The sequence below is a fragment of the Nipponia nippon genome, unplaced genomic scaffold, assembly GCF_047370975.1.
Source record: "Nipponia nippon isolate SJK-2023a ecotype South Korea unplaced genomic scaffold, ASM4737097v1 scaffold_3, whole genome shotgun sequence".
Taxonomy (NCBI): domain Eukaryota; kingdom Metazoa; phylum Chordata; class Aves; order Pelecaniformes; family Threskiornithidae; genus Nipponia; species Nipponia nippon.
In genome coordinates this window covers 12,646,098-12,667,180 of record NW_028262347.1, presented here as the reverse complement: position 1 = coordinate 12,667,180, position 21,083 = coordinate 12,646,098, and the positions used below count along the sequence as shown (strand labels likewise).

Here is a 21,083-nt window from a genome sequence, read left to right as displayed (position 1 = left end):
ATTTTATATGCAGCTGTCACATGAAATATTTAATACTGCTTGCTCCTGTCTAAAACTTTCTAAAACAGATTTAGTTCTCATTTTGCTGTATGGACAACTTACTTGCACTGAGATAAAGGAGGAAATTTTACAAATGCATCCATTGGAAAACCTGGCTGAGCTCTGCATTCAGGAGTGCAAAAATAATGAACCTCCTTTCAGTATGGGACAGTGAGTAAGGTGTAATTTTCTTACATACTTTGCAAAGATTATTAGGCAAGCTGCAGACATTTTAGCATGCAGTTAAAGAAAAAGCCCAAACCAAACACAACTGTTTCTATTTTCCATTAAATAAAATAGGCGAATGCATCTTCCAGGAACTCACTGTTGATGTTAGGTACTCTGTAATAAATGACTTAATTTTTTTTCATAAGTATGACGTGTGTTTGTGGTTATGTTGCTGAGAGGGCTTTTATGAGAATTCTAGGTATTTGGTACATGGGAATTCTAACACCATAGAGGAACACACATATCTGACTCAGGAAAAACTGAGTAGAAAGTGTATTACAAAATAATTAAATTTTGATACTGTGGCTAGCCCTGACGCTAACCTGCTCGGTTAGTCAAATGTGACAAATTTTTTACAGAAAGAGCACTTCACAAGGTTATGTAAATTAAATGCTGTAGTAATATTTCTTAATATCTCCAGGATTGCTGTTGAATGCAGGGGTATATACTTTCTTCAAATTGTTTGAATAAAAATATTAACCCAAAGCAAATTATAGTAATTTCATTAATAAAGCTAATCTTTAAACTTTTGTCACCTATTTGTGCTTAAGTGCATAATTAGGTATTTACAGATTAAGTGCTAATTTGGTTTATAAATGCTTCAGGTGTCACACTAACAAATTACTTTTGTACTGATGTCTCTGTTTTGTTTATATTAATATACTGATATTGAACTTCCATGGCAGCTCAGAGTCTGAGAATTATTGCTACTCTATAAAGAAACTTGCAGATTTATAAAAAATAAGTCTTTTACTTGGATATTAGCTAAAGATGGCATTAAGCAATCTTAGATTGATGTTGACAGGCCTACTCTGTTCCTTAGCTACTTAATTCTGCAGCACACTAGCTCCTCGTGGTGCTAACACTCATTCTACTGTCTGTTGGAGGAAGGGAAGTCTAGCCACCTCAGTAGGAGCGCTGAGGAGGAGGTGGGACAACTTTTGGCAGCCAGTGTTAAATTGGCTTGAGCCTGTCATGAAGCTACATATTTGGTTCAATAGGAGGAATATCCCAAAGACATCACTATACAGTAGTCAAAGTATAGAAATATTCTGTTACACTGACATTAAATAATATTTTAAATTGGAAGAAACCTCTAGAGGTCATCTAGCTCAACCCTTGGCTCAAAGCCAGGCTAACATCAAAATAGATAAGGTTGCTCAGAGCCTTGTCCAGTTGAATCTTGAAGATCTCCAAGACTGAGTTTCTACTTCCTCTATGCGCAATTGGTTCCAGTGCTTAACCTCTTCCATGAGGATAGGTTCCTTGCCCCATCTTATATCTCTGTGAAACTGCCTGTACTGCAGCTTCTTGATTGCCTCACATCTTTTTGTTGTGTACCTCTGAGAAGTTTGCTTCTGTCTTCAGCTGTCTTAAGTGGGTTTCACGGAGAGGACAGCAATTAGACACACAACCCACCTCACCATCCCCTTGGCCCCCAGTAGTCTTCCCAGGATTAAAAAGCCCAGTTCCACTTAGCTTTTCCTTGTATGCCACGTGCACCAGCCCCCTAATCAACTAAGTGATCTTCTACTGGTTTTTGTGTAGTTTATCAGTATCTCGTTTTCTGGGCACTGAGGGAGGCAACAGTACACAGCGCTCAGAGGCAGTGTCATGAATGCTGACTGCTGGGAGTAACAGCTTCTTTTGACTTGACTGCAGTTTTTCTAGTGCAGCAGTGGTAGCTGTTGGCCAGGATCAACCCAAACATCCACACAGCTGCTTGATCACTGTCATCTCCCTCGGCAGATGTTTAGCCACATCCTGGAAAGGAGGACCTGAGCATGCATAATGGTTGTGTGGGAAGAATCATAGAATCGTTTAGGTTGGAAAGGACCTTTAAGATCATTGAGTCCAACTGTTAACCTAGCACTGCCAAGTCCACCATTAAACCATGGCCCTAAGCACCACATCTACCTGTCTTTTAAATACCTCCAGGGATGGGGACTCAACCACTTCCCTGGGCAGCCTGCTCCAGTACTTGACAAGTTTTTTGGTGAAGAAATTTTTCCTAATATCCAATCTAAACGTCCCCTGGCACAACTTGAGGCCGTTTCCTCTTGTCTTATTGCCCTTGTTACTTGGGAGAAGAGACTGATGCCTACCTTGCTACAACCTCCTTTCAGGTAGTTGTAGAGAGCAATAAGGTCTCCCCTCAGCCTCTTCCAGACTAAACAACCCCAGTTCCTTCAGCTGCTCCTCATAAGACTTGTGCTCTAGAGCCTTCACCATGAACTCCGTTCCAAAGGTTATGACAAAGAAAGGTTAAGACAAACACCATAGCCACAAATGTCCACCCTTCCTCCTTCTTTTCTGAGCTTTTACAGCTGAGCATGGCATCATATGATATGGAATATCCCTCTGGTCAACTTGAATCAGTTGTCCTAGCTATGTCCTTTTTCAACCTCTTGTCCATTCCTAGCCTACTCGCTAGGTGTGGGGACAGGGTGGAAAAGAGAAAAAACCTTGATGCAGTGCATGCGCTTTTCAGCAATAGCAAAACCACTGCTGTGTTATCATCAGTGATATAGCCACAAATCCAAAGCACAGAACCATATGGGCTGCTGTGAAGAAAGTTAGCTCCATCCCAGCCAGACCCAGTGCAGCAGCCCGGTATCTGGTTGACCTTCATCACCACAAGGGCCACTGCTGATTCTTCAGGTTGTTGATTCCCCCCAGTTGCTTTCTGCAAGGTTGTTCCGTAACCTGTTAGTCCCAAGTCTTTGTTATTGCATGGGTTATTCTGTGCCACTTGCAGGACTTCACATTTGTCTCTGTTCACTGTCATGACATTCCTGTCAGCGCAGTTCTCTAGCTTGTTGAGAACCCTCTGAGTAGCACCTCTGTTCTCCAACACTGTGACCACTTCATGGCCTCTCAGGCTGATGTCAGCTGCAGATTTGATGGGGGTGCATTCCATCCTGGCTTTCAGGTCATTGATGAAGATGTTAAACCGTACTAGCCCAGTATCATCTCCTGAAGAATTGCCTCTTCTAACTGGCTTCCAGTTAGATTTTAAACTGTTGACCACAAGTCCGGCTGTCTAGGCAGATTTGCAGGCACCTTGAAGTTGATATTTATCCAATTTGGTGCAAGGATGCTATGGGAGGTGGCATTGGAAACCTTATTAGAGTCAAAGTGAATGACATCCATTGGTGTCCTTCATCCCCAAAACCAGCTGTTCACGCACGAAAAGTTATCAAGTTAGGTGCAGTTTGCACTTTGTAAATCCGTGCTGGCAATTCCCAGTCACCTTCTTTTCATACGCGTGCCTGGAAATGACTTCCAGGAGTATTTGCTGTATAGTTAGTCTGAGGATCAAGGTGAGGCTGACTGTCTCATAATGCCTCAGATTCCCCTCCTTGCCCTTTTTTGAAGATGAATAAATACAGCCTTTATCAGTGGCTTCCCGTGGTCACAGTGACCTCCTCTAAAGAGGAGAGTTTTCTTTGGTTGTATTGGAATTGGACAATTGCTGATGTTTGCATCAGAAACACCTGTACATTGTGTGAAGGTTATACTCACTTCTGCAAAACCATATTGAGAAAGAGGAAATGTAAGAAGGAGAATTCAGCACAAGTCACAGACAAACCAGGAGTGTGCTGTCTAAAGGGATTAGATCACAGCTCTAAGAGTTCCATAATTTTTTCAGAGAAAGAAGCAGACTAAAGAAAGTGGTGGTAAAATAAACTAAGGTTGTTGAAACAGCAAAAACTGCATTTTTTTTTTCCCCTGTCTGCTGACAGCAGTACTAATTGTTTTTGTAAGCTTTGTATTTTAAAATAGCATGCGCTTTTTTTTTTTTTTAATTTGTTAAGCATTGAGAATGGTATCGGCATGGCTGGCAAACCTCATGCAGTCTGTTCCAACAAAAAGTAATCTGACTGTTGGTTTACTCTTGCAAGGGCCAAAAGATGGTTGCAAGGACTAGAACCCTGAAGAGTTTGAAGATGGTCATTTGCATCACTGAACACCATTAATACTGTGTGAAGAACTTATAAAGGAGGTTTTTGGTTAGGTGTTGATTAAAAAGGCACTTAGAGGAACTGAGCTTCAGTCCCCTTTGAAGCTGAACAACTGATCATCTGTTTGCATTAGAAACACCAGCAGACTGTGTAAAGATTATGCTCACTTCTGTAAAAAGAGAAGCAAAGACTTTTTAGAGCTGAATGATTTGTTCTTAAAATGTCTTGATCTTGACTTCCAGCTCAAGACAATTACATTTTGATATTAAAAAATAATTTGTAACAAATGTACTTTTAACTATTGAAGGGTTTTATATTTGTTACGTATTTGAAGTGTAGAAACTAAATGTCTTTTCAAAGATTAATAAAAGTCTACTCTAATGAATTTTCATACATTTATTTTTCAGGAGCTGGTGAATCAGGGAAAAGCACAATTGTCAAACAAATGAAGTAAGTATAGTGAAACACTATGACAGAGAAATATTTTTTTATTTGAATAGAGAATTTATTTTTTTTTCCTTCCATAGGATTATACATGAAGCTGGTTATTCAGAAGAAGAATGTAAACAGTACAAAGCTGTTGTCTACAGTAACACCATTCAGTCCATTATTGCTATCATTAGAGCAATGGGGAGGTTGAAGATAGACTTTGGTGATCCAACCAGGGCTGTGAGTATTGAAGTACACACACAAGATATGCAGCTGAAATATCTATTAATTCTCAATTTTTGTCCATTACTATTTCCTGAAAAAAATCTCTTAATATCCAGGAATCTTCTTTGTAGGATACAAAGTTTGACTGAAAACTAAATGTCATTGGTCTTTACATGGCAAGGTGACCTACAGACTAATCAGAGAGAACTAAACATCTAAGTCTTAGGGAGTTTTTGAAAAACATTAAACTATGCAGTCATGTCTCTTCTTTTGTATGGACTTGTGGGCTGTTGTGTTCTGTAGGTCATTAAGTTAGACATCTTGACATTCCTTAAAAAATGGAACACAGCTTAAATAGGTAGGCATCTAGCTACTGTCTGCACTTCTCTATTAGGTCATTGGCACAGCGGTGCCTAAAACATTTCCAGCCTCTGGACTGATTTCATGTATTGAAATAAGTATGTAAGGTAGTCAGAGGGACGTTTTGTCATAATTAAGTTCTTTCCATCATGTTAAGGTTGAATTACAGTTTGGGGGGAGGGGTGTGTGTCTTCAAAAATAAGAAACAGTATGTAAATTCTTCATTCATTACAAAGTCTTGTGTTCAAGATCTTATTACTTAAAAAGCAATTTATAAGTATTAGAGAGTATACCTTCAGTGACCTTGGGAAATGCATTATGTATGGGTGTCATAAGGAAGACAAATGTTCATAAGATTACATAAAGTGGGTCATAAAGTTGTATTTGAAGTCTAAATCCGATTGGCAGTCATGAATTATTAGTTAATTTTCATTTTGCTCTTTGATAGTCATTATTTTATGTACATATGTTAATTCTACCTGAAACTTCTTCAGTTGTAAGCATAGCTAGTAAAAGCTCATTTTCATTGGTTATTCCTTTCTGTGTTCTTATGTTTGCTGTTGTCTTCCCTTAAGACCAAAGTTTTCCAGGGCAGCAACAGTATGTTGTTGCATGTTAGTTCAGTATTTGTGCAATGGAGTCCTCTCTGGAGTCTGGCAGTTAATGTTGGAAAGAGGCAGATGGTAGACTCGTGTTACTAAATACATAGTAAGAGAAAACGGAGGAGGAGTACATTTAGGTGTTAGCAGATAAAATGACTAACAAGAAGATTTTGAGTGCTATTTTATATATGATATCAATTTGAAGTCATCTGAGTTTCTTAGCTTCAGACAGCTATATAAATGATGAGGCAAACTTTTGTCAGGGATAATCTTAAAATAGCTGTCCATCCCTTTGCACTTAGGCAGGTCTTTGTGGTCCAAATTCTTTTTTCAGAGCAACACTGCTATGGAACATCAGTACTAGATTTTTGCCAATTGTAAAGTCAGAAATGGAAAAAGGAATTCAGATCTTGTGTTATATATCAGTCTCACTTTAAAAACAAAAATATGGTTACTCCTCGATTATAACCTTTTTAATTTTATTCTATTTTGTTGTAATTTTGTTGGGTTTGGGGGGGTGGGGGGGGGAAAGCTCAAAAATTGTAACTCCTGATCAAAACTGTTACATTCAGACTCTTTTCCTTAAATTTCTGAGGGGAATTTCTGAGGGTTTTACTCTAAATGGGATAAGTTTGTTTGGAAAATCATATATTTCTGTCATAAGACTAATGGTAAAGCAGTGAGTTGATCGTTTTCTTTTTTAAAGCTATTGAATCAAGGGAGCACAGATTACACCAGCAGCTTCAGTAATAGTCAGTCTCAAGACTGGTGTGTCTTCCTTTGTCCTACAGGATGTTTCAGTACTAAAGTAGAAACTATGTTTTGAGAGACATTTAGTGAATATGCTTTAAAGGACTATGGACCACTTTCTGAATGTGAGATTTGTTGTAATTAGCTAGAGAGATGGTTAAATTAGTTTCTTTACATTATCTCATTTATGAAATCTGGTATAAAAATAGTGACACCTAGAGAGGAAGCTGACTGATTCCAGTATAATTAAAGGAAAATATCTAGCATTGGTTAATAATGAAAGTAGGGCTTGATCATTGCATACTACCTCACTTGTGGTATCTGTAGTACTTGCCATCCTTAGAAAAGGGAGTATGAGGGTAACAGAGACCACTTTTAATGTTTGGGCTTTTAAAAAGCTGAAATTTATTCTCTTGTTCCACCTCCCCTTTCCCTTCTCCCCCATTAGAACCTGTAGGGATTAGAGCTATTTGAAACAGTAAATTTTGTATGTTTGAAAGTCAGACCATGTTAGGTATAAAATGGCGTGCTCATTCATGACAAAATTGATTGTCAGTTTCTAAGCTGTTTCCATCATGTGTCTTAATGTATTGGCTCTTCTTCAAGATCTGCTGCTTCTATGAGTTGTAGGTCCTTGGCATTTGCATCCACAAACAATATTCAAGACCAGAATTATCATTCAGGTTTCTTTTATGCAGGCATATTGCTAAAACTACAGTCCGTGGGATCTGACTATCCAATCCTTTAATCTTTACTGCTCTGTTTTTTTAATGTAATTATTAGTGCATTGAATTTTTACTAGATGTCCACAGTTTATCCTGTGTATGTACAGTAATCGGTATTCTGTTAATTTGTTTGAAAATGTTCATTTTTAGATTTGTAACTACTCTAGCTTTCAAAAGACTTTTTGAACTATACATCAGAAACCTGTTGTTCATATGTCTACATATAGATATATATAAATCTCTTCAAGTTGGCCTTGAGTTGACTGAACTGCAAGCTTTATGTTTTCAAGCTGTGAATATCAGTATTACTCAATCCATCTGTAAACAGTGTCCCTGTTAGCTGTTATAATCTTTGATTATTTAAGTCTGCAATGGACAGTATCTTTAGAACAATCACTGCTTTCTGTGCTTATCCTGAATTTTTTTTTTCACAGCTTATTGTTTGAACAGGAAAGGTGACAGAACCGGATTTTTCTACAGATTTGCATCTGTATCTTATTACTGTTTTGTGAGAATAACCTTATATGTTGCTTTTTTTAATCCTCTTCTTTCTTGAAATACTTTCAGTTCCCAGCTGATGTGCCTAAGTCTCTCTTTTATACTTCCTCCTTTCCAGTATCATCTGTTCTCTTTCTTTTAATTATTGGACAAACAGTACATGCTGTGGGTAGTAGTTACAAGCCACAAGTATGCTGATTTTTCTGGCTGACATAACTTGGCATTAGATCACATACAGCTAATAACCAAGGTCAAGCAGCTACCCACAGGAGCATCTCTTTCCTCTACCCAGCTGCTAAATTCTTTTTCCCATGCCTTACAGGTCTAAAATTTTTAAGTTTCTTTCCTCAGTAAAAATTGGATAAATGTAGCCAACTGGTCAAATTCTGTTAAAGGAGACTGGTGGATTGACATCCTGTATTCCATTAGCCTCACTCTCAAAGGCAGTCATTACGTATAGTCTTAAAATCCAACATTTGCTCTCTTAGAAATCTTGATGTTTGCTTGATGTTGCATTACCAAGAAATCTTGGTCTCTATAGAATAATTAAGGTAATGGATATTTGTAACTGATTTATCTGGAAAGGTTTTAAGAAGTATTTTTCTATTTCCTGATGCATGATTTGGGAAGAAGTGATCGTTTGTCACTTTCAAACAAAGTTGTTTTTTGAAGCTGAAGTGATTAATGTGTTTTCTTCAGTCAATCAACACACATCATCATTTCTGAAGGTTCCAGTATGCATTGTAACCATTCTATTCAGTTTGTGGTATTTGATAGGCAAATAAAGTTAACTTTAGACTTGAGCACAAAATATGTTACTACTACTGTTTATAGAAGCTTAGTTCAAGTTATAAACAGACCAGAAGAAGCTTTATCAGCTTATAAGAAATTTGGTTTACTAGTGTTTTTCTGTTATCGAAAAATGTGGGAATTAATATCCCATCCAGAACACTAAAACCAATTGTTTTCCTTCACATTTTTTTGTTTGGTTACATTCATGTTTGCCAGGCTAAGACAGTAACTCATTTGCTGAATATAGTTCTTATTATACTTCTGTTGTATTTCTCAATGTTTGTCTCTCCACTTTCTGGTTACATCCTAAAGGATGATGCTCGTCAACTCTTTGTGTTAGCTGGAGCAGCAGAAGAAGGATTTATGACTGCAGAGCTTGCAGGAGTTATCAAGAGACTGTGGAAAGACAGTGGAGTTCAAGCTTGTTTCAACAGATCTAGAGAATATCAGCTTAATGACTCTGCTGCCTAGTAAGTACTATGTGACAAACAAGATTCTCTTTGTCTTTTAAGTAATAGCTGAAGGAATATAAGAAAAGCGTTGTCTTTTGAGGAATTCTGCTCTCATGTAGATGGAAAATTTAGCAGTATCTGGACAAAGATATTGTCTACTTGGGTCAAAATGCTCCAACTAGGCTGCAGGGTTGGAAAGGAAGAGGTGTGGTATAATTATGAAATTCAGTCATGTTTTGACCAGTTGTTTCATCCTCTTGAGGAAGACAAAAATTGCGTTAGGGTGCTTTAATAGCATTTTTATTACAAAAACATGACTCAAGTACCTGTTCAGTATCTGAACATGTCCAGGAAACTTGATTACGTGATGTGAATCTGTATTACCAAGAATACTACTTTCATGTTCGTGATAAGAGTTTCTCCTATGGTTCAACACTGCTGTATTTTTGTTGTTAATTAACGGTCTCTGTTAGAAATGTGTTGAGCAGATAACAATCAGGATGTGTCATCTATGTTAGGGTACTTAAAAAAATAAAATAGTAAGGAATCAAGGGTGTGAGAAATAAGATGTGACGGCAGCGAGTCAGTCAAGGAGAAGAGTCCATCAAGGGAGGGGTAAGATGGTAAAGAATGGCATAGCAGTGATGCTGGCCATATAGGGAAATTTTTTAAAGCTTTATCATTCTGAATTAATTTGTAGTGTTTGAAGTTGGTTTTCACTTTCCTTAAGATAGGGTACTTCTGTTCTTTAGAATAACTGCACCTAAATAAAAAACATGCAGGTGAGGTAACTGAGAAGATTACAGCTGGAGTGCTGTAATTACAGGCATGCTGAATGAATAGAAATGTGATCAAATTGTACTGAAATAACACTGATAATTTCAGCATGATTGTTACTTGTTTGCTAAAGTTGTTCTAAGGGTACAGAGGGTAGATGGCAACAAGCTGCACTCACAATGACAGATCTGTTGACTTAAGAGACAGCACTTGCATAAACTTTCTTCAATATGGAGCACTTCCTTTGGAGGATCACTTACTTTCTTCTGGTAGCCTCCTCTGTTCTATTTTGTTGTTTTAGATACCTCTGCCTCCAATTTCATATGAAAACTGTTCTTATATACAATTGTATCCTTAAAATTGCTAACTTCTGGTTACACTGAAAGAAGAACATAATGCCTTCCCTTTTTACTATGGGAAAAGCACAAATAAGATTTGTATGTTTTTTAGAAATGCTGGGCTTCTTGGCCTGCATCGCAAGAATTTTGGCAATGAAAGTATACTATTGTAAATAATGTGTGCAATTAGAAATTCTCAATAAAAAGTTAATTGTTATGTATTAAGCATTTTCTTAAACACATTAATTCTGGCCAAAACACCAAGTTGTTCTTTTCATACCTATTATCAAATCCAGGGTTTTGGGCTTTGGTTATAGTTCAAAGTAACTTGTATGTAGTTCAGTAGGTTACAAAGATGAAGGTGTTCTTCTAGTTAGTGCAAATAACATTGGTGTATGTGGAACCATATTTGCATTTTGGGATTTCAGAAGAAGAATTCTTTGTAGTGGAGTCAATTGCATAAGTTTTCTTTCTTCTAGGATGAAACGTCTTTGTGTCTCTAAAGTGTATTTCAAAAAACCTTGGAAAATTGAGGGGAATAATGTGTCTTGTTTTTTGTCTTATCTCAGAGAAAGCTATTTTATAAAAGCCAGGCACAGTATAATGAATGGACCTAGAACTTCTGTAATTCTTTGTAATTATCTTGTTAGTGTTTTATGAATAACTGAAAGCAGTATTTATTTTTACCTTCAGTTACTTGAATGACTTGGACAGGATAGCACAAACCAGCTACATTCCAACCCAACAGGACGTTCTCAGGACTAGAGTGAAAACTACAGGAATAGTGGAAACTCACTTTACTTTCAAAGATCTTCATTTTAAGTATGTAAATCATGCTGCATGTTCATCTGTCTGTTACAGTTTCTGTAAAGTTCTAGAAGATGGACTTTCAATGATGTAATTTAACAAATTTGTGTAACCACAACTTTGACACCCCCACCCCGCCCCCCACCCTGCTTTTTTCTGAAAAAAGTTCCTCACACTTGGCTCAATTTTCTGAAGGGATGTGGGAGTTGTTGGAACTCCTGTAATAACTCAGAATAAATATGCAGATATTAAGTAATAAATGCTTTGGGTTTATTGGAAGCGTTTTGTAAAGATATTTTATATGTAAATTAAATATCAAAATATTCCATTTTTTGTCACGTTAAATCACTGTTATTCTCTCAGATTCTTCCCTTTAAATTCAGTTGGAGAGCTGGAGGCTTATAAATGTTTACTAGTGTTGTATGAAAGAGTAAATCCATTTTCCTGAAGAACTGAATTCAAATATGTGTTGTACTTTAAGTTAGTTCTTTCTTTAGTGATGAAAGAATGTGACTTGTTTCCTGTGGTGTGGGATTTACAAAATAAATGTTAATATTCTGAACATTTTATACCCAAAGACATTCATGATGAAAGCATAGGATAGTATAAAAGTAATAATGCTCTACCTCCTACTGATCAGGAAGAATAAGAAAGCTTAGTAAAACTCACATTGCATCTGCATTTAGATTGTGCATAGATTGTTGCCAGCATGTCTATACAATATATTTGTGTAGTATCTTCATGGAAAATATTTTTTTTATGTAAATGCATAGCAAGTACTGTAATACAGATGCTTCAGGGCCATCAGTACTGTGGAAATATATTTTGTTTCTTTGTTTTAGGGTTTAAGTATGCAAAATTTGTATTCATCCATAAAATAATAGCTGGTAAATGGGAATGAATCTCTTGCAAACCTAAGGAGAGTAGTCCTTAGCCAACCCTCAAGAGAGGTCTTCAGTATTCTGAGGAGCTATCCATTTTCTCACTCAGTTTCTAATGTTTCTTGTTCAGTTCCCTATTGTAGATGGGTTTAAATTCTTCTATACTCTTAATGAATTTGTATGCAGGTAGCTACTTCCAGTCTGTACTGATTATTAGGACTGTTATAGGGACCATATGATTAGAGTCCTATAGCGTCTGTTATAAGGACCATATGATTACAATTCTATAAAATGTGTAACTTTAGGACAGGCCTTTGGAAGTATTTAGCTGTAATGTTGTATATTTAAACACCTGTACAGCAGGTGTTTAAATTTTAGCTGCCTTAGGAGGTAGGCTTAATGAGTTATTGGAAGGGCTTGAAGAAGTATAGTCTTACATAACATTGAAAAGAACTTTTAAGATGAACTAAAGGCATAAAAGGCTTGATTTATACCAAGGTGAGGGTACATAAACATGACTAGCTGTGCAATATTGTGTACTTCATTTTTTTTAAAATTATCTTTTCTTTCCTATTTTTCTCTGTGTCTTTAGATTCTTTGAGGTTGAGCCTCATTTCAGCCTTCTCTATGAAGCGCTTAGCATAGCTTTGATTATTGATTCAATCTAAAATGCAAATAGCAAGTCATCTTCATCCTGTTTCTATAGACTGTTTCAGAAGTTGAGTCTGATTATTTACTGCTTTTGTCTTCAAAGAACACCATATTTTGTAGAAATGTTCTTCTGATAATTTAACAAATTATTATGGAAATTCAGGTTTTAATACAGAATTATAAAACATTAGCATTAGAATTGACAGAAGTAATGACTAAAATTTAAGATATTAATTATTAAGGTATGCAAGTATGAAATATCTTCCTGTGGGTACAGCTATCACTAATTATTTGAGAACTAAGTAGGAGCAGGTGGCTGACTTGCATTTATATATGGTGATATCCAGAGACTTCCCCTCAAAGATATTTCTGAAGGTAAGGAACACTTCTAAGGATACCTTTTTTTCATTTTTAAATTCTAACAGGAGTAATCTTTAAAATTTTTTTAAAATGGCATTATTCCATTGTAGAACATTAAATGGGCAATGAGTATTGTGACTTTCACGATAGCATACCCAGGTAGAAGACCTTGTTAGAGGTTATGATATTTCTGAGAGTTTTTGATCAGAAAGCCAAGGGTCTTTGCTTTTTGTCTAATTTGTTTCCTTCTCTACTTATTTTTACTGTGGTTTTTTAAATAAAAATCTAGCAACTCAGAACACTTGAAGATTTCTAAAAATAACAATTGTAATTGAATCCCTTCTAGTGCAATTTACCTAATCATGTAGTACACTAATATTACATCGGTAGGTTTTTTTATCTACCTGTTCCCCTGCAATCTTACAGCCCAGGGAAAACAGGAAAGGGGGATAATACAAAATTCGTCTCCTTTAGTGTGTAATATGTGAGACTTTCCAAGTACATATCATATTTTTGTAAACACTCACCCTGCCTCAAAAAAATATTTGTCAAATTCAGAGTCTTTCGCAAGGCTGAGGACTGGAATGAACAACTTGTTTAACCTTAAAAAAAGAAGTGAAAGCAATCATAATAAACATCTGGTGTCCTTTTGGCCCATATCACATTTTGTATGGCTACTGGAATCATGTTCTTTGCTTAAATGGTCTGAAAGAAGCAGAACATAGCAAATCTGGCAACACTAGCATTCAAAAACATATTGTGATAATGAAAGGACCTTGCGAAAGTCCTTAAGTTTGCACAATTGCAGATAAACCATCCCGAAAGCTACCAATTAAATATAGCTAAGTAACATAGCTTAGTAGAGTGATGACTGGAGAAGTGTCTTTAATGCTTTATATTTAGTGCTGTGAACTAATTTGTCTTAATGTGGCATAGTCACCTTCTCATTGGAGAAGTCTGCTTTCTTTAAGTAATGGAAAGTCATTAAAGCATTTCTCTAATACCTCATTCTTTAGGTAAGGGGTGTAGATTCAGCTGTTACAAACTTCAGTTCTTTCAGCACTGCCTTGTATTTCTTTTTAGTTCACTGTAGACTCGGGCTTACCTTGCATAAGCAAAATATGGTTCTTTTGAGTAGTCAAACCATGGACAGTACTATGAATTTTAGCACCTGAGGCAAGTGCTTAAAAGGTGGGCTTCCACACAACCCTGCGTGCACACCCTCCCATGTTGGAAGGTGGAATCTGTAAATCATTCTTCCAAAATGTTTTAAAATTTATCGGCAGATTAAGCAGCTTCTATGAGTGTTTCAGTCTTTTGGGACTGTGACCTAACAAGCCTCAGTATGACTTCTAACAGGGCAGATGGAAAGCTTGTGAACTTTAAGACCATTCTGTTCAGAACAGCTAATTTTTCTGAAAGATACTTGCAGCCTTATCTTTTCTTAAGAATTTTGTGTGGCAAATAGTTTTTTTTTCCTGTATGCCTGTATTTCTCTGTTCTGATATCATATGGAGAAGAAGCTTCATTATGTAAAACAATCCATCATGTATTACTTGTTGTTGAAGTGTTCACTATGAAGCTGGTGCCAAAACTTCATCCAGCACTAGATTTTACTATATAAAAATTTCAAAGAAGAGTGAGAAAAGATGGTTTGCATAAAGAACTGGGAGTTTGTTAGGTGCACTGTTAGAAGGAGAACCCCAAAAAGAGACAAGCATCACTGGTGAAATATACCACTGACAGAGAGGCTATTCTGAACTGAAGCAAACATTTCTTGCTAAAATCAATATCTGCAAATACAAACTGGAAATTGCACTTCTTTATGTTCTAGAAGTTGTCTTCTGCATTTTCCCTCCCTTCCCAGGTTACCTGCTGGCAACTTAGTCTGAACAAGCCAAAATCATTCAATGCCTCTTGCGCAGACCTATTTTCTTTACATATTTTTGCTGTTCTTTTGAAAGAATACTTTTTACTACAGGTTTTTATTAATACAGGAAGTTGTCATGTTTTCTTATGCCTCTCAGTTACCATCTTAGTAGTAATATTTTTGCATTGAGCAGTGCCATAAGATATTACTGAACTAGGTGAGATCCATGCAGATTGATATTACAGCACTGCCATCAGTATAAAGCATTTAATGTCTCATGTTCGTTAGAAGCTGGTGTCCACAAAAAATAAAAGGAGCAATTTTCTTGTTCAGTTTCTGAGTTAATTTTTCTGTCTTGTATTCTGTTCTGTCCTATAAAGAATGCGATTTGCTGTTGTTCAGCCTTACATGCCCTACTGTCTACCAAAAGCCCTCAGTGTGATAACCTGATATAATTCTGAACGATTTTAGGCCATGCTGGAATATCTTAAAAATTACCTAAAATATCTAAAAAATTATAACTATGCATCTTAATTGTTGTTGTTCTGGTCTGGATTTCTCTTCCTGTTCATACCCAAGTAAGGCTTTTGTGATAGAGTTGGTCATTCTACTACTGACAGCAAAGAGGATCGAGATGTAGGAACTGGTCTGCCCTCTGTTCTTTCTCTTTTCTCTTCCTCCTCCCATTTGAACATTTTTATACCTACTGAATTCTAAGCTCTTTTTTTGTGACAATGTAGAAAGAAGTTAAAATTACTTGTGAAAACCCCTGAAGACAAAAGTCAGAGGGAAAAATTAAATTTTTGCATGATAGAATATTGGCTAACACAGCAAGGGAAGTAAAATATGACATATTTGCATTGTTTTGAGTAAGTCATCTCAAGAATTTCAGACCACAGGCTACTTTTTCTGTGATAGGAAAGAGATAGGTGGAAAAAGTCTGTGTTTTCTCTTTTTGAGCAGATCCTACGATGTATATATCACTTAATTTCAGGATACCACTGTTGGTCTGCTTTTCATTTATTTTTTTTGTTGGTGTTGGGTGTCCTGTGTGTGTCGTCACACCCCCACCCCCCCACCCCCCAATGATGTCTAATGAAAGCTCTGTCTTTCAGGGTGGCTGTAACCCATAGTGGTTAGTAAATGGCCATTTAAAGCATTTAGATAGCAGAGAAAAGCAAATCCATTCACATCGTGCTAATTTGCTGATCCTCTGCTGTTAAGTTCTGGAATGTGGTCTTTTCCTATTGCTCTATTTCTGCTAAGCTATAAATTCAAAAGAAACAAGACTTACCTTTCTAGCTCAGTTTTCACACTTAACTGCATTTCCAAAAAATGCAGTTATTAGAGGGAAAATGATTGTTCTTATTATGTAATGCTTATTGACTTTTAAGAGAATTTTGAAAATAATTTTAGTGTCTCTTAAAAAAAAAAATCCCATTTAAACATGGACAGTTGAAAAATAGATCAAGTTGCAGTTTGGTTTAGGAGAGAGAGGAGCTGAAACTCATCAGGATTTAGAGATTCCAGATTAAATTTGAAAAAGTGAAAATTAGATTTTATATATTTATATTCAAAATACTAAATCAACAACAATAAAGTCAGTGTTACTTGTATCCAGCTTCCTTAGCACTGCATTATTTCCAAGTATTAAAACAGACATAGCTCTGCTCTTAAAGAATCGTACCTTGTTGATCAATACCTTTTATTATTTTAGACTTTTTTATTCATTTGGACTAAAGGTTGAATAACACTTTCATCTAGTTTACATTTAGTAAAGCTAGCTCTGTGTATTTTTATTTTTTATAGATGACAATTAACTTTGTTAATGAAATAGTATTGTAAATGTTTTGTTTAGCTTTCATCTCACACTTTCTCACGTTTTGTAAAATGTTGTATAGGAAGGCTTTTAAGGCTTTATTTAAATTGTTTTTTTATACTGAGACATTAAATAGTAATAAATGTTGCAGATTTTTATGCCTTTTTTAAAATTTTGTGATCAGACTTACACAGCTGATACTTTCAGATTTTATTGGTTAACATTCAGAAAGCTAGAATTTCCAAAGTTCATTCCCTGCTTTGCGCTTCTGTTTTGCAGAATGTTTGATGTTGGAGGCCAAAGATCAGAGCGCAAGAAGTGGATTCATTGTTTTGAGGGTGTTACAGCAATTATTTTCTGTGTGGCGTTAAGTGATTATGACTTGGTCTTGGCTGAAGATGAGGAAATGGCAAGTACCTTAACGTTGAAGAAAGGAATAGCTGTTGGATAGGAACTAAATAAGTTTGAAAGGAAAGTTATAAATACATCTTGTAGAGTATTACTGCTTTATAAGATGTATGGGTTTTGTGTAAAAGGTCTCAGAGAAATGGTGATAGAATTCATGCTTTCAGGTTTCAAAGTATTTCATTCTTAGAAGGAATACTATGAGACAAGTATTCTTTTCAGCTACATTCTTTTGTGTTTTAAAGGATGCATAAATTAATGAGGATAGGTTGTCAGTAACACACATTTTAGTCTCTTTATGGATGCTAGAAGTATATAATAATAAATTGCTTGACTTATCTGTTTCTACTTTACCGCATGTTTTGTGTTCCTTTCCTTCCTCAGTCTTCAGTTTTTGTTTCTTTCTGAATGTGTTTTTCTGATCTTTCTTTAGCTGCAGAAATTTTGCTCTTCCTTCTCCCTTTCAACCCCCTCCACTCCTTCTCCTCTTTCAAGGTGTGACTCCTCCCATATCAGTATGCACAGAATGCATGCTTTTTACTATCTGAGTGGTCGAAAATGATGCTTATCTGTTGCTTGTGCATCATTAGCAAACTTCTGTGCTCTTCCTCATGTTCTGCAACTTCTTATAAAATATAGTTTGGGAAGGAAAGAGAAATAAAACCACTTTCAAGTCAAATGTAGTCAAAGAAGGTCATAGCTAGCACCATGCTACTTAAATGACTGGAGCTTGGCCGGAGTACTTACATGTTGGATAATTTTTCTACAGAGTTAAAAATTAGGGTAAGAGGAAAAAAACCTGCTCACTTGATTCTCTAGTTCTATTGAACTTTTTTTTTTTTAAAATGCTGGAGTCTCAGCTAGGTGCAGAATTTAATTTTCAATTTCCAGGAGGTCTAATCAGTATAAGACAAATTCAGGTAACTCAGCAACTCTTGTAGAATGTCTGTACTGCTAAATGTCAAAACACACCAAACATTTCTAAAATACTAACCGGCTTAAGCCTGAAAATGAGAAGAAAAAAAAAAGTAGTTGTTGCTTAAACCCTACTCATGGAAGTGTTCTTTGTAGTGGTCTTGGCCTCTCTGTATTTCCCTGTGGCAAAATGTGATTCTCTATGCTAGAAACTTAGTTTTGTAACTTATCTGGTTCATTTGTAACTAATCAAAAATATCTATCCTGATTTTACTACTGAAGTCTGATAAAATACAACAAGGTGTTTTTTTTCCAAATACAGAATCGGATGCATGAAAGCATGAAATTGTTTGACAGTATCTGCAACAATAAATGGTTCACAGACACTTCTATTATTCTCTTCCTGAACAAGAAAGATCTTTTCGAAGAAAAAATCAAAAGGAGTCCTCTCACTATTTGCTACCCTGAATATGCAGGTATTGGAGGGGGGTGCGCACGTGTCAAGTAATTTTTGGTTAAATTACCTCATTTTTGATGCACAAATCGGGAGGAGTTTAATGACTCTACGTGTCTAATATATTTACATTAAATAAAGTTTAAGATGGGGGGGGTATTTTTATGTATCACAAATAAAATAGTGTTAAGTCAGGTTCATCGTTTTAACCAGAAATAATGCTGGCCCACTGGTAGCATTTACATGTTACTGCTGCAACTCTTTTCAGCCTAATTTATTTGGCCCATTCTCTTTTCTGATGTCCTCCTATTTTTGTACGTAGGTGTAATTTTTTTCACTAGCAGTAATCCCAGAGAATACATGAGAGTTTATTTGAACAGGGAGTGTATGTACATGTTAGAAGTAGGTGGCTTATTCAGAAAATAGGTAGCAAATGAGGATGATTTCATTTAACAAATCTTAGCCTTTTTATGTTTCATTTTCATTGTAACTTCAGACTATTCCATTGTACAGAAAATAGCATGTTGGAGGTAAAAAGCTTAGGAGAAATATGTATGCCAAATGTCTTTAATTGAGTTTGGGAAAAATCCAAAGCTTTTAAAAACATAAAAATTGAAAATTAATAACTTGAATGAAGGAAACAAAATATCCTAATCTAGGGAACAGTGATGGGTCATTAATGACTTGCTCTGTCTGCCACTAAAGTAAATGGAAAGACTTCCTGCAGCTGGAATTGAATTGACTCCTTGGTTCTTATTCTTTAAAATGTGTCCAGAAGGTTTCCTTCAAGATTTTTTTATGGTGTCTTAAAGCAACGGCTGTGGAATTAGTCCTCTTCAGGTTTAGGCTAACTTTTCCAAAGAACCACTTCCTTCAAAGATATACTATGCATCTTGTTGTTTCCCAGTCTGAAACCTGCTTACTGAGCAATTTTCTCCTTCTAGGATCAAACACTTATGAAGAAGCAGCTGCTTACATTCAGTGTCAGTTTGAAGACCTGAACAAGAGAAAAGACACGAAGGAAATCTACACTCACTTCACATGTGCCACAGACACAAAAAATGTGCAGTTTGTTTTCGATGCTGTAACTGATGTCATTATTAAAAATAACCTTAAAGACTGTGGCCTCTTCTGAGAACAGATAAAAGGTTGTTAAATGGTAAATTACATGCCTGAAAACAGGATTTAGACACATGGAATATGCCCATGCTGTGTAAAACCTGCATAGATATACTTAATTTTCTTTTATTTTATTTCTAGGTTTGGAGAACGACTTCGCACAATTCTAATCTGATTCTTTTCAAGGTGAAAGAAATACAAAATACATTGTGCTGAATGATAGATCAGTACTGTACTTGCCTGTTTTAACAGCTTTATTTATGTTTGTCTTGTAAATTTAAGTAACTAGTTAACACTGAGATGTCAGTTGATTGTATGTAAACTTATAATTGTAGTAATGTATTTGTATAAACGTTGAACGGAATATTTTAGTAACTTGATGTCCTCTAAAATTTCCATGTTTTATGAAGATACTCTTAGAGGAGACAGACACTTTTTGCCTTTGGATTATTTAAACATCTTGTAAAATTAAATTTTCTTTTCATCTTAAGGGTGCATGCTGCCTTATTCTTTACTTTTGTTGGTAATACTGTATATGGCGTTAGCTTTTTTGATATTTAAACAGCCTCATACACCTGCTCAGATTTAAAGAAACATAACCAATAAAACTTGTTTTTGCCTTAAGTTTTGAAAAAATCTTTTTATAAATTTAAGATAAATGCAAAGATTATTTTTTAAATTTAAACGAAATCTACAGTTTATTAAATCTGGGCTTGCAGTCTTTGCAGTGCAAATGTGGCAACACTGAGAAATTGAATTTTAAGGTTCAACTATCATTGAAGCTGATGGAAATGCAAAAAGCAAGTTGTTAAAACCATTCATACCAATAAAAAGTTTGAAACTGTGGTCTTTACTCAGTGGAGTGAATGGCAAAATTGCCTTTGGGGTTTTTTTATAGACTGTTAACAAAGGCTAGACTTCAGAGTAATATTTTTTTTCTGCTTACTTAAGAAGTAAAGTCATGTTGTCCTTAAACTTTTTGCTATTTTCTGGTAATAAAACTAGTTTGATAATTTAATAACTGTAGAAATATCAGGTTCTCCCACAAGACATGGCACAGTGGCTTCACGGATTAAAGCAATTTCCTGTTGCATATAAAAAGAATCTTTAGTATTTTGGATAGGGTGTTTTAGTGACTTGCAAATGCTGGTTCTTTCATTTCCTCTTTAATTATAATTAAAGTCTCACAGTTTCTTTAATAAGTTAAAGAATATGGTTTTCTTCTAGTTATGCTTTCATTATGTGTTTTGCTGTCTTAGGTACATATCATCCATTGCCTTATGGGTAGTGCCAAAACTGATTTTTTTATACAGATTTAAAATGAATACGCTTCTATTTGTAAATAAATTCATGGATGGTTGTCTTAAATGTATGTCATCTAGAAAATATGAACGTACCAAACTTGGAAATATGATTTTCTATAATTGTTAAAATATTTCAGGCAGCTACAGTACACCGTAAGTTCTTTGAGAAGTAAAAAAGTCTTTGAACCTGTTGGTATTTTTCTATAATACCTTAGCATTTATGTTCTTAGATATGTTCAACCAAAATATTTAAGTCATTGTTCTGTTATTTAATTTTTGATTGTGTATGTGTTTCATTTAGGCCTCAGATAGCTTAGA

General features: G+C 35.6%; 1 protein-coding gene across 3 annotated transcripts in view; it reads left to right on the top strand.

Moving 5' to 3' along the window:
* The window catches only part of GNAI1 (G protein subunit alpha i1), a 37,064-nt gene extending 16,750 nt beyond the window's left edge, over positions 1-20,314 (top strand). Inside the window, exons 2-9 of one of the 3 annotated variants that reach the window (XM_087764637.1) lie at positions 4,640-4,682; positions 4,760-4,901; positions 8,926-9,083; positions 10,874-11,002; positions 16,848-16,977; positions 18,211-18,364; positions 19,287-19,490; positions 19,603-20,314. In XM_087764637.1, coding sequence (XP_087620763.1) covers positions 4,640-4,682; positions 4,760-4,901; positions 8,926-9,083; positions 10,874-11,002; positions 16,848-16,977; positions 18,211-18,364; positions 19,287-19,477 — 947 coding nt within the window. In that variant the 3' untranslated portion in view covers positions 19,478-19,490; positions 19,603-20,314. Of the gene's footprint in view, positions 1-4,639; positions 4,683-4,759; positions 4,902-8,925; positions 9,084-10,873; positions 11,003-16,847; positions 16,978-18,210; positions 18,365-19,286 lie in introns of all 3 variants that reach the window. The other 2 variants (XM_009462909.2, XM_087764636.1) reach the window with 2 other exon arrangements.
* Positions 20,315-21,083: the final 769 nt, after the last annotated feature.